The sequence below is a fragment of the Quercus robur genome, chromosome 9 (assembly GCF_932294415.1).
Source record: "Quercus robur chromosome 9, dhQueRobu3.1, whole genome shotgun sequence".
Taxonomy (NCBI): Eukaryota; Viridiplantae; Streptophyta; class Magnoliopsida; order Fagales; family Fagaceae; genus Quercus; species Quercus robur.
Genome location: NC_065542.1, coordinates 51,483,551 through 51,498,937, shown reverse-complemented (window position 1 = coordinate 51,498,937; position 15,387 = coordinate 51,483,551). Strand labels below are relative to the sequence as shown.

The 15,387-nt window shown below is 34.8% G+C and overlaps 1 protein-coding gene across 1 annotated transcript; it reads left to right on the top strand.

Annotated features, from left to right (window-relative positions):
* The first annotated feature begins 3,483 nt into the window (after window positions 1-3,483).
* Window positions 3,484-14,887, top strand: LOC126698987 (protein root UVB sensitive 2, chloroplastic-like). Its single transcript, XM_050396533.1, has 11 exons — window positions 3,484-3,577; window positions 3,698-3,792; window positions 10,073-10,207; window positions 10,328-10,416; window positions 10,509-10,593; window positions 11,390-11,449; window positions 11,539-11,632; window positions 11,813-11,910; window positions 12,135-12,314; window positions 13,415-13,537; window positions 13,860-14,887. Exons 1-11 carry the CDS (start codon window positions 3,565-3,567, stop codon window positions 14,283-14,285), a joined length of 1,398 nt encoding a protein of 465 aa, XP_050252490.1. The 5' UTR covers window positions 3,484-3,564; the 3' UTR covers window positions 14,286-14,887.
* The last annotated feature ends 500 nt before the right edge of the window (window positions 14,888-15,387 follow it).

The following is a 15,387-nucleotide window of genomic DNA, read 5'->3' as shown; positions in this document are numbered from 1 at the left end:
ACGCAAATGCAGCACCAGAAATGCAATCCAAACGCATGCATAGACTATGAGTGTGTTTAGATACTGCTTATTTTGCTGAAAACTAAAAATTGAAATGACTGTAGCAAAATAATTGTTAAATGTGTGAATAGTGCCATAAAACCCATATTTAGTGAAAGTTTTGATTAAAAAAGAGGTTTGTGGGTTTTGTGAATAGTGCATAGGACCTATTGGAAGTGCATTGGCTTTGTTGAAACGCGCTTCTCAAAAAAAAAGGTGTGCATTTGGATAGTGCTAAAAAGCACTATCCTGCGTCAACGTTTTCCTCTTTTTTTTTTTTTTGGAAGCATGTTTCAACAGGATTTTGGTGTTTCCAGTGGATCCTATGCACTGTTTATGAGATCCACAAATCTCTTTTTTCAACAAAATTTTCATTAAAAATGGGTCCCACGGCCCTATTCACACATTTAAAAATTATTTTGTTACAGTTTTTTTAGTTTAAGCACTATCTTGCGTCTGCGTTTTCCTTTTTTTTTTTTTTTGGAATCGTGTTTTAACAGGATTTTGGTGTTTCCAGTGGATCCCATGCACTGTTTACGGAACCCACAAACCTCTTTTTTCAATAAAACTTTCATTAAAATGGGTCCCACGGCACTATTCACACGTTTAAAAATTATTTTGCTACAATTTTTTCAGTTTTCAGTAAAATAAGCGATATCCAAACACACGCTATATGTGAACTACATGTACTTGAGGTCGTGAGAATGGTACACATTCGTATATTTCTAAATTCCATTGTTTCTCAATAAGAAAAAAAAAAATTCCCTTCCAAAAAGTGAAGTGGGTCTCACTCACATTGTCGCTGCGCAACCAATTCGTAATACTAATTTGGCATAAATGCTCTTTTCGTCCTTACATTTTGGGGTCATTTCTATTTTGGTCCCTACATTTCTATTTTACCACTTTTAATTTTTAATCCAATTAACGCTTGTTATTTTAGTCCTTTCTGCCACTCAACTAACAGAAAAAACTGATGTGGCAAACGGAATGCACTGTTAACACAGTAAATGCTGACGTGGCGAATAAAATAATAATAAAAAATGATAACGATCGAGGAATCAGATAGTTGAACAGCACGGATCACGATGAGGGCCTGAAATGTAAGAAATAAGAAATCAGAGGAGACCGAGGTTGACCGGTCACAAATCCTCTGATGATGAAGTTAGCCTTGTGAAAGACAAAATTATATTGTCTGAAAAGAAAGAAAATACCAACCCTTTACTTGTCGGAGATTTATTCCCTTTTATAGGTTTAGGAAACGGTTATCCTCTGGATAACTTCCCCCTTTTTCACGAAGTCCGGAGCGTATAACTTGATAACCGCTACAGCGGTTATCTTTTTGTCAGAAATTGCCGCTGGGATCGTCCTAAGCGTTGTTGAACGAGAGATTTGTCCATCAACCAGTAGACGTCGTCTAGAGGTTTTTGTGGACGACATACGGGGGGTTTATGCCTTGTGGACTAAGGACGAGAGTTTGTTCTGAACTTTTATACGGACGACCTATATGGACGAATCAAGAGTTGGTGATTTTTTAAGACACCATCAAAAAAATTATTTATTATTTAATAAATGCCAAGTCAGCATAAAATAATAATAATAATAAAAATTTCATTTTTTTTTTCTAAATTCTTTTAAAATAAAATATGATAATTTAATTAAAAAAATTTATTTCTTTCATTATTTTTTTTTTGAAGAACATGTTCATGTTCCTTGGTTCATCCCCAGAAATTTTCTTGAGAAACAAACACACAAAGAAACCCAAAAAATTCAACTCAAAAAAGAAATTCAGTCCTCATTTTCAATCCCAGCAAAATCATCAAATCCCTAAGCCATAAGCCCAGAAAGTTGAAAACCAGAAAATCATCAAATCCCAGAAGCCACAACCCACACTTCTTCAATCACCAAACTCACATTGAAACCTAGAACCCGACCAGGACAACTTCGTCACCGCTGAACCTAGAACCTAGCAACCCAGAACCTAGCAACCACTTCAACAACTTCGTCCTCTCGCACACCATCTCCGCCACTACAGGCTTCACCTCCACCAGATTCTCCACCATCGTGAGCATGTTATACACCATAGCCATCTTATCGGGATCGGAAGCCATCTCATCAGGATCGAGATGGTGAATGCTGGGTTCGACTGGGTTTGCTGGGATTTGGTCTTTCTCTTCAGCTTTGATCAGTGATCGTTGGTGGGTTTGACTGGGTTTGATTGGATCTGGGTTTAGAGAAAGAGATGGCTTCTCTGCCTCTCTCACGGAAAGCGAAGCCGATACGATCGACGAAAACCCCTCAGTCCTCACCGTGTTCGAGGCCCGCCGTCGCGAGCTTTACACCACTCGGTCTCCTCAGTTTCTTGGCCTTAGGAACTAGCACGGTCTCTAGTCCGATTCCGATTATGGCTCTGATGTCATTATCGATCTTCTCGATATCGAAATCTGGCCAAAGCAGTGTAGCTTTTTCGATAGGAATCTCAAAGCTTATTGGTTATTGGTGGGTGTTGGGTTCGTTGGTTGGGATTTTGCATTTTGAAATTTCTTTTTGTTTTTTAAGTTATTAACTTATTGTGGTATTTGAAATTTCTTTGATTATGGTTTGGTTTGGGAGTGGATGAGTTGGGTGCTTTGCTGGGTTTCTATTCTTTGAATGGTTTGGTTTAGGTGTTGTTTCTTGTGGGTTTCTGTGTTTGCTCTTGTACTCTTGTTGATTTGGTGATATTTATGTTTGTGTGTGTGTGTGTTTGTGTTTGTGTTTTTTTTTTTTTTTTTTTTTTTTTTTGCCCTTTTCCTATTGGTTTGATGTTCATGCTCTTTGACTCTAGATTTGCTCTTTGATTCTGGGTTTGATGTCGTTGTTGGGTTTATTTCTTGATTTAAGAAGAACATTAAAGAACAAGTTCTTATGTTCTTAGATCTGTAATTTTTTGTTTTTAATTTTTTTATTTAATTAAAATTAATTTAAATGCTGATGTGACATTTTTTAATGTCAAAATAAATTTTTTAATTATTATTTTAATGTGTCGTTAGCCACGTCAGTTATTTCCGTCTGTTGGCTGACGGAAAGGACTAAAATAACAAGCGTTAATTGAATTAGGGACTAAAAGTGGTAAAATAAAAATGTAGAAATCAAAATAGAAATGACCCTAAAATGTAGGGACGAAAAGAGCATTTAAGCTTAATAATTTTATTATTACTTTACACTATTGCGAAGGCCAGGAAAAAATATATAAGGATAATGGCGACGACGTCGTTTATCATTTACAATCTGGCCCATATTTCTATATTGGGCTGTAAAAAAGGGCCCAAAAAATTCATGATGACATGGCGGACATGATTGGCAATTTCACGTAACTCGAAAGAGAAAACGCCCGTAGAGGAACTAATCCAACTTTACCCCCAAATTTAAAAATCAACCCCTCCCTCCCTCACCCTCTCGCGTGTGCCCTAGCAGAGAAATTAGGGTTTTTTTTTTTTTTTTTTTTTTTTTTTTTTTTTTTTTCACTTTCAAAATTTTCGCGCGAAAATGGAATCCGAAGGTAGCCGTTGGATAATTGTGTTTGTTTATACTACTAATTCCTTCGTAGATATGAATTTGAATTTGAATTATTTTTTAAAAAAATGTCGAATTTTTTTGAATTGAATTATGAAAATTTCAGGGCAAAAAGCCTCGTTGAACCCATCGGCAATGCTCACTTCTCTTCTGGGCAGGAGAGCCAAGCTCCACGAAGAGCTTCGAATCACCGAGAAGCAGGTAAATTTTCCTATTTTTCTATAACTTGTTCAGGAATTTAATTTAGCAATTATTAATAATGGTTTTTTTTTGGGATGAGTAACAGTATATTGAAATTATGGGTTTTTGAGAAAAATGCAAAAGGGGTCATAGTGCAAATGGGAACTGAATGTGAACATGAAAGGATTGGTGCTATTCTTAAACCAATGCAAAAATATGTGTTAACTTTTGGAATTTTGGACCCACTTATCATTTATCAAGTTCTGTTAAGTTATCTGGATTAGTTGCTGTTGTACTTTTTCCGATTTGTGTTGCATGTAACATAGCATCCTTTGTTCAAATTTGCATATGATTTTGTGTTAATTGTGAATGTGTACATGTATTAGGTTTCAATAATGTGTTGGTAAATCCTAGTGCCAAATCATCAAAAGTGTCTCATTTGGGTTGTTGTGTTATTTGAGTGAAACTTGTTTCATTGGAAAGTAGATATCTAGCACTTCAAAATGGACACAAAATTGACCCAATTTGGATTTTTAAATGAGTGATAAATGGTTGTTTGAAATTGGTACAACTATGCTTTCTTGAGTGAATAGTGTAATAGTTAAAAGGAGACATCACTCAAACATGAATGAATTTGTAGCAGTTTGTTTCCTTGTTTATTTCCCCATCAAGCCCAGACTTTAAGCTACCTATGAAAGCCCCACTTTGCACAGAGGAAAAGGTAGTCGTTTTAAGACCATTAAGAGGGCCTTAATTTGATTGAGCCTAAACTATCAGAAAACTTCTCCCCATGGTTTTTTTTTTTTTTTTTTCATTTCAAACAATAGAGTTGCTTAAACCTTTACCTGCTTGGAAGAATCCCTCCAGAGGGTTCTTTGGAGGTTGTTGTAGGAAAATTATGACACTAAACCCAAAATAAAAAAGCCCAATCTCTTGCGTGAAGCACGTGTGATGAGACTAGTGTGTGTATGAAATGATTTGTGACATCTACTCCCCTTTACTTTCCCTTTCTTCCCATCCAACCAAGCTTATATAAGACATCCAAATTACAGCTTACAAGGATTTTTCTTTACTGTTAGTTGGTAATTTTGTTTCTAGGTATAAGGTTTACCTGGCCTAAGTTTGTTCCAAATGATCTGGTTGGAAATGATTCGGTAGACTTAACAAATATTAAGCTTACTATTCTGATTATGTGGATGTAGTTGGTTTAATTTTTTTAAATAGCATTGGAAAATTTAGCATGTTAAACTATTTTGAAATATTCGATAGATGCTTATATTTTGAAATACTTTATATGGTTATGTAGATGATTATATTTTGATTAATTGTGGATGGTTATGTAGATTATTATATTTATATATATTTTTGGATGTGGTTGTTTTTTTTATTTATTTTTTAAAATGATTGTGATCTATTATAGTTTGATTTTGTACTTCAGTTTACTTTACAACATCTGTGTACATCTTTTCTTGCACTCCTAAATTGACTTAAGCCCTTTTTTCATGATGACAAAATTTTTAAGAAAAGTGATATGTCTATAATATTTTTACAATATTTTAACAACAAATCATAAGTGGCAAGTTGTTACTGGTTGTTATTGTTAGGGCAAAAAAGTAATCTTAGTGTTAGATTCAAATTTGAACCAGCAACAACTAACCACCTATGATTTGTTGTAAAAATATTATGGACATAGTACTTCTCAATTTTTAAGAAGATCATGACCAAGCAAACCATTTAACTACAGGACAAAATTTAACTATAAAATTGGTTGTAGCCTTAGACTAAGGCTATAACTTTACTCAATAAAATAAATATTATTACATATTTTGAAAATCTAACTGATGAATTGCATATTCCTTACACTCTTAATACACATGTATATCGTATTATATATTATATGATACGATATATACCTATAAAAAATATATATATATTATATGATTTATAAGCTCATATTTAATGCATAACCTTAAACTACAAAAACTAGCAATTTAAACAATTTATTGATGGCATAACTATTGATCTTTAATTTTTTAGAAATTTTGTAAGCATGGAGGATATAAAAATAAGATGTAATCCAATGGTGGAATTCTCAAAATTCATCTCCAATAAAAATATATTGAGTAAGGTTGTAGCTTATGGCTACATCCAATTTTGTAGCTAAACTTCGTCCCTAACCATAAGGTTGAAAAAATAAACAAAAATCCCACTCAAACTCTAGTTTTGTGGAAATTTTATTGTGGAAAAAAAGCAAGACTAATCTCATATCACCTAATAACAATCTTGCACCCCTTCTTAAGCATTATAAAGACCTGAGTAGTTCTAGGATCACAAATTATTCCACAACTTTTTTGCTACAACTCTGACGTGGCATTTTGTGAGTGGTTAATTATCACTTATATATGGACCCACCATTTATTCTTTATCAATGACACTCTATCACGTCACAGTTGTGGCAAGAAGTTGTGAAAAATTATGTGGTCTTAGACTTTTCCATAAAGACCCCGTTAGACACATTTTTTAAACACATCAAAATCACCCCCAAAAAGTAATTAAAGAGGTAGTTTTTAGCTGAATTCCTTTCTAGTTAAATGTTGCTTGGCTAAGATCTTTCTAGATTTGGATCCTGTAGTTTAACAAATAAGAAAAGCCATTTTTCTAGGGGAAAAAAATATAGTTTTCCAAATTCCTACTTGTATTTCGAAATTCCAATGGACATATTGAACCTGTTAAGATGTGGACACGACATGTGCCCATTCCGATGGATTTGGTGCATAGGGTTACTGAACCCAAGCCAGTTCTTAAGAGCATTGTGAATTTAGTTAAATTTGGAGTAAAAAACTACATAAGACTCAATACTCTCCCTTTAAAATATTATTTTATTCATTATTTATTATTTTTTTGTGCCCATTGAGTTTTTTGCCTCTCTCTTGTACACAACTACCATAAAATCCCTCTATCTCAACCAACAAAACCTTAATCCAACAACAACCCTAACTAGATCAACGACCAATGTCCTCCACCACGAGCTTTGTCGTTTCCAACTTCAACGTCCCACTCAACAAACAAACACCACATATCAAGCCAAATCCATAAACACAAATCAAACCAAAAACCAACACAAACCCAAATCAAACAAAACCACAACCATCGACCACTAATTCGGAACTAACCAACACAACCCAACTGTTGCATAGCAATGGTGATGGCGATTTTTGATTTAAAGGAAGAGAGTGAGAAGAGGGTACTTGGTCTAGTAGGTAGGGTTGTTGAGGGAAAGGAGAGAGAGTTTATTTGCAAAGAAGAGAGAAAAAATTTTAATATTAATATTGGCCGAAATTAGTTTGTTGATGAACGGTGTCCTCAACAAGTGTGTTAAGCGCATTGTTTATTTGTTACATTTTAGGACAAGCTATTGAGCCCGATGCATCGAGTTTTTAAGGAGTTTAGCTTTTATTTTTATTTATTATTATTTTTTAAGTAATTGGTATTTTAACAAGATGCTTTGTCGTCAAATTTGAGATTCGATCCTCACCTACACTAAAAATCAATTAGTTTTTTTTATTGTCATCCCTAGTCTTTTGCTTTAAATTATTATGAGTGGACAATTGTGTTAGTTTTAGTTAATTCAACTAATAAAATTTTTTTTCTCAAAAAAAAAAAAAAATGCTAAAGTTTCTTGTAGTTAAATAATAATAGATATGAGATTTGATCCTCACTTACTCAAAAAAAAAAAAAAATTGATATCTCACTACAGTCATGGTCTAAAAACTCTATCTAAGAACAAAAAAAGAAAAAAAAAGAAAAGAAAAACACTAAACTGCCCCTCTTCTTAAAAAAAAAAAAGAAAAAAAAAACTAGACTGCCCCTCTTCAGTAAGAAAAACATTGGACTGCTCTTACTGAAAACCCAAACTGACACCGTGTTGTACAGTACTTGAAAGTTTGATTAGTGTGTAAAACACTAATGAATGTTTAGACCCTTAATATCAAAAATACCAACACAAGCTTATACACAAATAATATGTGTGTAGAATGATGAATATAAGTTATATCCAAATTGGTAAAACACTCTAAACCATAAATAATCACAAACACAGCAGCAATTAAAAGGTAAAGAGTAAGGGAAGAGAGATGTAAATACAAAGATAACACCGGCACGTGTTATCAAAGAGGAAACCGAAGAACTCGGCGAAAAACCTCTCTGCCGCCCTCCAAGCGGTCAAATGATCCATTAAAGAATAAAGTTGGGATATATGAATAGCAATAGGCCCTCAAAACCTAATCTATCCGATGCACCTAAACTCTCCAAGCTTCTTGCTCCAACAAGGTTACGCCTAACCTTGTCTTCTCTAACTTTCCGGATTCTGCAATAAGCTCCATATTGCATCTGCCATTTTTGGCATTTTCCAATGCTTCCCAAGCTTCAAAAACACCCTCAACACTTTGAATGGGTGTGGGTAGTGTTTGGGTACAAATCTCCTCTCAATGGATATAACAATGAGAGAGGGAAGGAGAAAAGACTACGAAAATTTCTTTCTAAGAATGAGTAGCTCTCTCTAATAAGGTGGGTGTGTTGTAGAAACCTTTCTTAGGGTTTTTCTCTCAATAGGCTCCTTTTTTAGCACAATACATTTCGTGGGTATAAGAGCATCCACAGCAGCTGTGTTAAAATTTATGCCATTTTGTCATACCAAAGACCTACTTTATTATTTTACCACATCATTTTACAACATCTCATTTATCAGATGTTTTATCATTCAATTCTATACAGTAAAATAATATTTACTACACATTAACAACAACAACCCACACCTGCAGATCAATCGCCACAGTCCACAACCACCGGTCACTGCCACAGATCAACCACTACCACCAATATCAGCCACTGCTACCAAAAAAAAAAAACCTCAAGCAAACACTACACAGCCACAACCACCGGCCACCCCCACAGATCAACCACCACCACCACCAATGTCAGCCACTGCTACCAAAAAAAAAAAAAAAAAAACTCAAACAAACACTACACAGCCACAACCACCGGCCACCCCCCACAGATCAACCACCGACCAAGTCACAAATCACATTTCACACAACCCAAACACACGAAATCTAGCAAACAACCACCATGATGCCCACGCCAGTGACCAACAGATCTCCTAGTTGATGACCTATGCCGGTCAGAGACCCACGAACCCACCAAATCACAAATCAAATCACCCCACTGAAATCAAACCACAAAACCCACCAAAATCATATCACACTTGTCGAACCACCATCACCCAAACCCACGAAATCAACCCAGACTCACACTCGTCGAACAACTGAACCATGAAATCAACCTAGACCCATGAAATCACAAACAAGGACGATCCACCACCACCACCCGCGAAATCAACTCGGCCCACAAAGAAAGATCAACAATCAAAGAAAGAGAGGGAGAGTCAGAAAGAAAGAGAAAGAGGAGACACAGATAGAGACGGAGAGGTGGAGAGAAAGAGAGAGAGAAGAGAAAAGAATAAAGTGCAGAGAGAGGAGAGAGAAAAGAGAATAAAAGATTAATAAAACTTATACCATTTTCGTTCGTACCGTTGCAAATTTGCAATGGTACTGTTCATATGTGGCATAATTTTTGGCATTTGGAACATCTGATAAAGCTCCGTTTTTGTGTTTGGTGTGCCAAATGTGTCAAAAATTTGGCATTAGGCACATTTAGCACATTTGATGTAGGTGCTCTAAGGGTATTTATAGTAGGGTATAAGAGGAATGTGAAAAGTCAGTTTTCAGCAAAACAGGGCATTTTAGTGACTTGGTCTCATGACTGGAATGAGTCGCGAGTTTGAGTTGCAAGTTAATTGCAAGGCCAAACTGTACTTTTTGTCTTATAGTGCTCTAGCTGTTGTGACCCTGCAGTTTCCTGCATGCTTCGCACGTGTGGCACTTTGGTGACTTGCCAGTCGCGAGATCCAATTGCGAGACTCCTCTTGAATGCATACAACTTGAGTTTCTTCACACTCTCTCACACACAATCCTTACATTATTCCCACCTAAATACAGGATTTCTACATGTTGAATTACAAGCAAATTTGGCACGGAATAAAGCCAACATATGGTTGATTAAATTCAACCTTATAGTACTGATATTTCCAATCTTCGAATCATCCTGTCTATCACGAACTTGCTGCTCATAAACTCTCTTTTCCCAATTTCCATACAAAATTCTTTCATTAGTGTATATTTTCTTATTCATATTCATTGTGTAAGTATATTTCTTACATGAAATAATTTGGATGCAAAAGCAGGATAAGATAAAAATCCAAACCAAGGACAAGGAGCAAGTCAAAGTCAAACCCCCCGACAACCCACCACTGTACTGGACCGAAATCTCCGACTCCGTCTCTTGCCGCTTCCATTTCCACCCGGACGGTCAACTCTCCGTTAGTTCTTTCATTTCTTTTTCTATATCAAATTTCTATTTCCTTTTAATCACTCTTTTTTAAAAAAAAAAAAAAAAAACTAATTGATTTTAGGGTTTATTTTATTATTAATAATTGTAGATGAAGCTTCTGGATGATTCTAGATCAGTAATTCATAGAACTGTTGACTCCTTTTTGAGCAAATTTTTCCCCTCTGGATATCCCTACAGGTTATATAATTTTTCACAATTTACTCACATATATATATATATATATGTATATATTAATAAAAATCTAAAATGTAGTAAATACTTTGTGACAGTGTTAGTGAAGGTTACCTTAGATACACGCAGTTTCGGGCATTGCAACACATGACCAGTGCAGCACTCTCTGTGTTATCAACTCAGGTCTGTTTTAATACTCATATGTAGTAAACTTACATTTTTATACTATATTGCAATTTGGCCTTTAGATTCTAAAATGTTTGAATTCCTTTTTTTGATTTTGTGTAATTTAGTCGTTTCCTCCAAACTGATGATCATGCTGTCGTAGAAATTGATGACATGGCAAATGTTGAGAAGATTCATGTCAAGTCATCTGATTTTGTGACTACATTGATCACATTAAAAGTCAGGGACTACTTGTGAGGCCAAATGTATGCTCTAGCAAAATTCAAAATTTACAATATACATTTATATATATAAAGCTTAAGATCAATGAATGAGAGTGAGTGATGGTTTTTTTTTTTTGGAATAGATTACTTGATCTGTAGATGATAAGCTATATTCATGATGTCATAAAAATCAATGTCGTGGAAAATGTTGAGAATGTTCGTGTCAAGTCATTAGTTTTTTTTTTTTAATACATTTCTTACAAATAAAAACTTAATTTGGATGAGAGTGGAAAATACTATATGCTTTAGAGGCCAAATATATGCTATAACAAAATTTAAATTACAATATGTATAAAGTTCAGGAACAAAGATCTTTAATTATTTCTAATGCATGAATGTAAATCTATTTCTTGGGCACTGAGAGAAGGGCTTTTTGTGTTTAATTTAATAAGTTGGAATAGATTATTTGATTTATAGACGAACTATTCATGCTTGATTTTATTTTTATTTTAAAAATACACACATGAATTGAAAAACATGTTACTGCCATTTATTTATGCTATTTGTTTTATATGCTTACTACTTTGCAGTCACTGCTGTTTGCTGCAGGTTTGCGACCCACACCTGCACAAGCAACTGCCGTAAGTTGGGTAAGTTCTCATTGTGTTTGTTAATTGTGGATGTCTAGTCCTGACTGCATTCTTGTTGAGATTTTTCTGTTCCTTTTGTTGGCATGCAGATTTTAAAGGATGGGATGCAGCATGTAGGGAAGCTCATCTGTAGTTACTTGGGAGCTAGAATGGACTCTGAGCCTAAAAGTTGGAGGATTCTGGGTTGACATCTTTGGCTCTAGAACACTGGTTTTTCTTTTTGGGGGGGGGTGGGGGGGTTGGTATTGTATATGCTCTTTTCTCTTTATGATGAAAGTGCATTATAGTTGCATTATATGAAGCTTTTGGTAAGTATTTTACTATTATGAGGTGCCTAACTGGAATGAGCCTTCCATCTTGCAGCTGATGTGCTTTACGACTTGGGTACAGGCTTGGAAGTTCTTTCTCCCATGTGCCCACATCTTTTTCTTGAAGTGGCAGGCCTAGGCAATTTTGCAAAGGTATGATAATGTCTTTCATAAATCATAATATATTATATAATGTGTAATATCTTATTTACTATTCAAAAGTACGCAATATCTTATTTAAATTAATTAATTAATTAATTAATTTATATATATATTTTTCAATTTATAATTTTCTACTGCCATCTGAAGTTACGTTTAACTAACTAATCAAAAAATGAATTCCATATTGAATCTCTCTCTCTACCTTGAGTTTACAGGGAATGGCAGTTGTTGCAGCTAGAGCGACAAGATTGCCAATATATTCTTCATTTGCCAAAGAAGGCAATCTTAGTGATCTCTTTGCAAAAGGGGAGGCCATCTCTACTCTTTTCAAAGTAGTTGGATTAGGAGCAGGAATATTTCTAGCATCTACTGTTTGTTCGTCAATGCAAGGAAAGGTACAGTCTCTTATGAATGCCTTGTTTCCTAAATTTCAGAACAGTGGGATTATTATATTTAATTTTACTGATATAAGTGGGTCCTACTAGTTATTCTTTCTAATCTAGCATATCATGTAATGAAAAAATTTCTGACTTATTGGTATCTGTTAATGGAAAACCTGGGAGGGTTGATATCAAGTTAATTAATTGTATGCTTTATCCAAATACAGAATCAACAGGTAAAATGTTTCCTTACCAAAAACAAAAAAAATTGAAAGCGTCAATAGCAACAACAACATGGATTTAGAGAACATAGAGAGGATTACATGATACTTAGTAATTTGAACGCTACTTTTTTACACTTTTATTTTTAATGCCTATAATTCACTGATGGTCTCACTGCTATCTGTGGTCAATGGCCCGTAACCCATCTGAATGAGTAAGCTACAAAAATGGTTCTCATGTCACATGCTCTACTTTATAATGTGGTTTATCCAAAAAATATAAAAAGTAAATAAATTAAACTTGTAGGAGTCCTAAAAGTCATCTAGTAAAGTCATGACAAATCAGAAGGTAATGAGAAGCCGGTTGAGAAATTGTCAGTCTAACCATTGTATCTAGAGCACTGCTAAAATAGCTGATTTTGCCTCCACACCCCCCCCCCCCCCCTCTAGTTTTTCTAAAGTATAAGTTAATTTTGGCGAGTCTCGGTAGCAGCACTATTTACTAGTTCTTGGCCTCTTGACAATAAATATTAAGTTTTTATACTTAAAATTTTGACTTATGCCTAGATCTTTGTAGAAGTGAAACAGAGTATGAATATCTTTTCAGAATCAAGATATAAAATTATTAAAAAAAGATATGATATGGTATTAAATTTATGATCAGGTTGAACATTAGGCCATCTAGAGGTGCTTGAACGAGTTAATCTTTTTTCAAGTTTTAAAGCATGGTGGATGCGATTTATGTAGTTCAGTTAGAGGATTAATAGTTCACACGAATTAGAAAATTTTTCTGTTAATCTATTTTCTTTTTGGAACTGCAACAAGTCATCTTATTTTCATAGGAATCTTGTCTTTGGTGGTTCTGAACTCCTAATTATTTACAGTTTCTTTCAGTTGGTTGTTGGGCCTGTCCTCTCTGTCTTACATGTATACAGTGTTGTTGAAGAAATGCGAGCAACTCCTGTCAACACATTGAATCCCCAGAGAACTGCAATGATTGTGGCTGATTTTCTAAAGGTTTATTTTGAACTACCATATGCAAAATAGATATATGTATCTCTCTATATGAAAGGGTAAAATTTAGGTACAATTCCGATAGTGATGTATTTCAGGGTTCTCAAATTAAATCCAACTATGTGGTTGCATTGACCAATGTAACATATGGTTGAATTTAATTGTGCACAGGGAAAGATGATACTGTATGTGTTGCATTGGCCAATATAATCACATGGTTGCATTTGATTGGTGAACTTGAGGTATAATAACTAATTGTGTCTAGGTTTTGCCCATATACTAAAATGTCACCATCTAATATATCTTTTGATTGAAATCCAACCAGGCAGGAAATATTTCAAGCCCTGCTGATCTAAGGTACGGAGAAGATCTCCTATTTACTGGGCGGCTAATAGAAGATGCTGGAAATGTTAAAGTGGGAAGGGCTCTGCGCAAGGTTGTGAAGCCTTCAAAACTTCGGGAATTGAAAGAAATATTCCCAGAGGAGAAGTTTCTGCTATATCCTGGAAGTAAATGGGTTGACATGGTATTGGAAAACAATGCTACTGGTGAAGATGCATTGAGGGGGTGGCTAGTTGCTGCATATGCTGCACAGATTGAGAAGTCCTCTCATGTGCCAAGTGCTAGTGCCCTGCAAGAGGCTTATGACAAGATGAACGATGTGTTCTCTCCATTTTTGTCTGAACTGCAGGCCAAAGGATGGCATACTGATCGTTTTCTTGATGGTACAGGAAGCCGGTTTGCCTGGTAGTATTATGTTATTTCAATAGTCCTTTACTTGATTCAAGATATAGAAATTCTTTGATTACAGGGATTGGGGTTTTGGACTTTCCAAAGTGGGACTATAGTAGTGTTTAGGGAGGTAGGGATCACTTGGAAGTTGAAACTTGCAAGGAGATCGTACTTTTACGTCGAAAAAGAAAAAGTGCTTTGAAATTCTACTTTTGTAGGGAATAAACGCAGGCCATTCTGGCTTTTATTTGGCTACCTTACTAATAGCAAACTTTGAAGAGTACAGGACATGTCATTTTGACATATACGGCAGGTCGTGTTGGCGTGTTGCTTCCTTGTCTTTCGGACGCCACCGCATGTACGTTTCAGAGACGTAGGACAACAAGATCTGGTTTTGTTTAACGTAATACTCAACCAAGCAGCTGGGGGTTTTGGGTGGAAGACTTTTAACCTGTTTTGCTCTGGACATTGATTTATATTAAAAAAGGTTTAATTTTCACATTGGTCCTATATATCAAAATTCTTTATCCTTTTAAATATTTCATTTTGCCAAAAGCTTTGAAGCTCAACTTACACATTCAGGTGTTTCTAATGAGAATATTTAGAATTCAAATTCCTTCATCCCTACATAATTTTTTTTTTTTTTTAAGTGTCATTTTAGTTTTTAATATTTTGTTTTTGTGTTAAAAAGATTATTGCTAATAAGTGGTGAATAAAAAATCGGAGGTTGCCAAAAAAGAAAAAAAAGAGCACTTATGCTAACTGGATGTCATGTGACATTTATTCATCAGGGTAAGTGTTTAATTTAGGAATTTAAACTTGGTTTAGTTGAGGGAAAATTATTAGGTACTTTCGGAGTATTATAAATGCTTACTTCTTTATCTCACATAATGGTGGGTCTTACTATGAATTTAATTAGTGAGACTCACCATTAATGTGAGAGGAGGGAATACGTATTTATGGTACTCCGGGAGTATACAATAATTTCCCTTAGTTGAGGCCTAACCAAATAAAAATTAATTTGATAAACTAAATGCATACCTTGATGAATTAGTAGTAACCAAATCAAGGTTCATTTCATATAAATAATCAAATATTATGGTTTAGACATAAAATTTAAC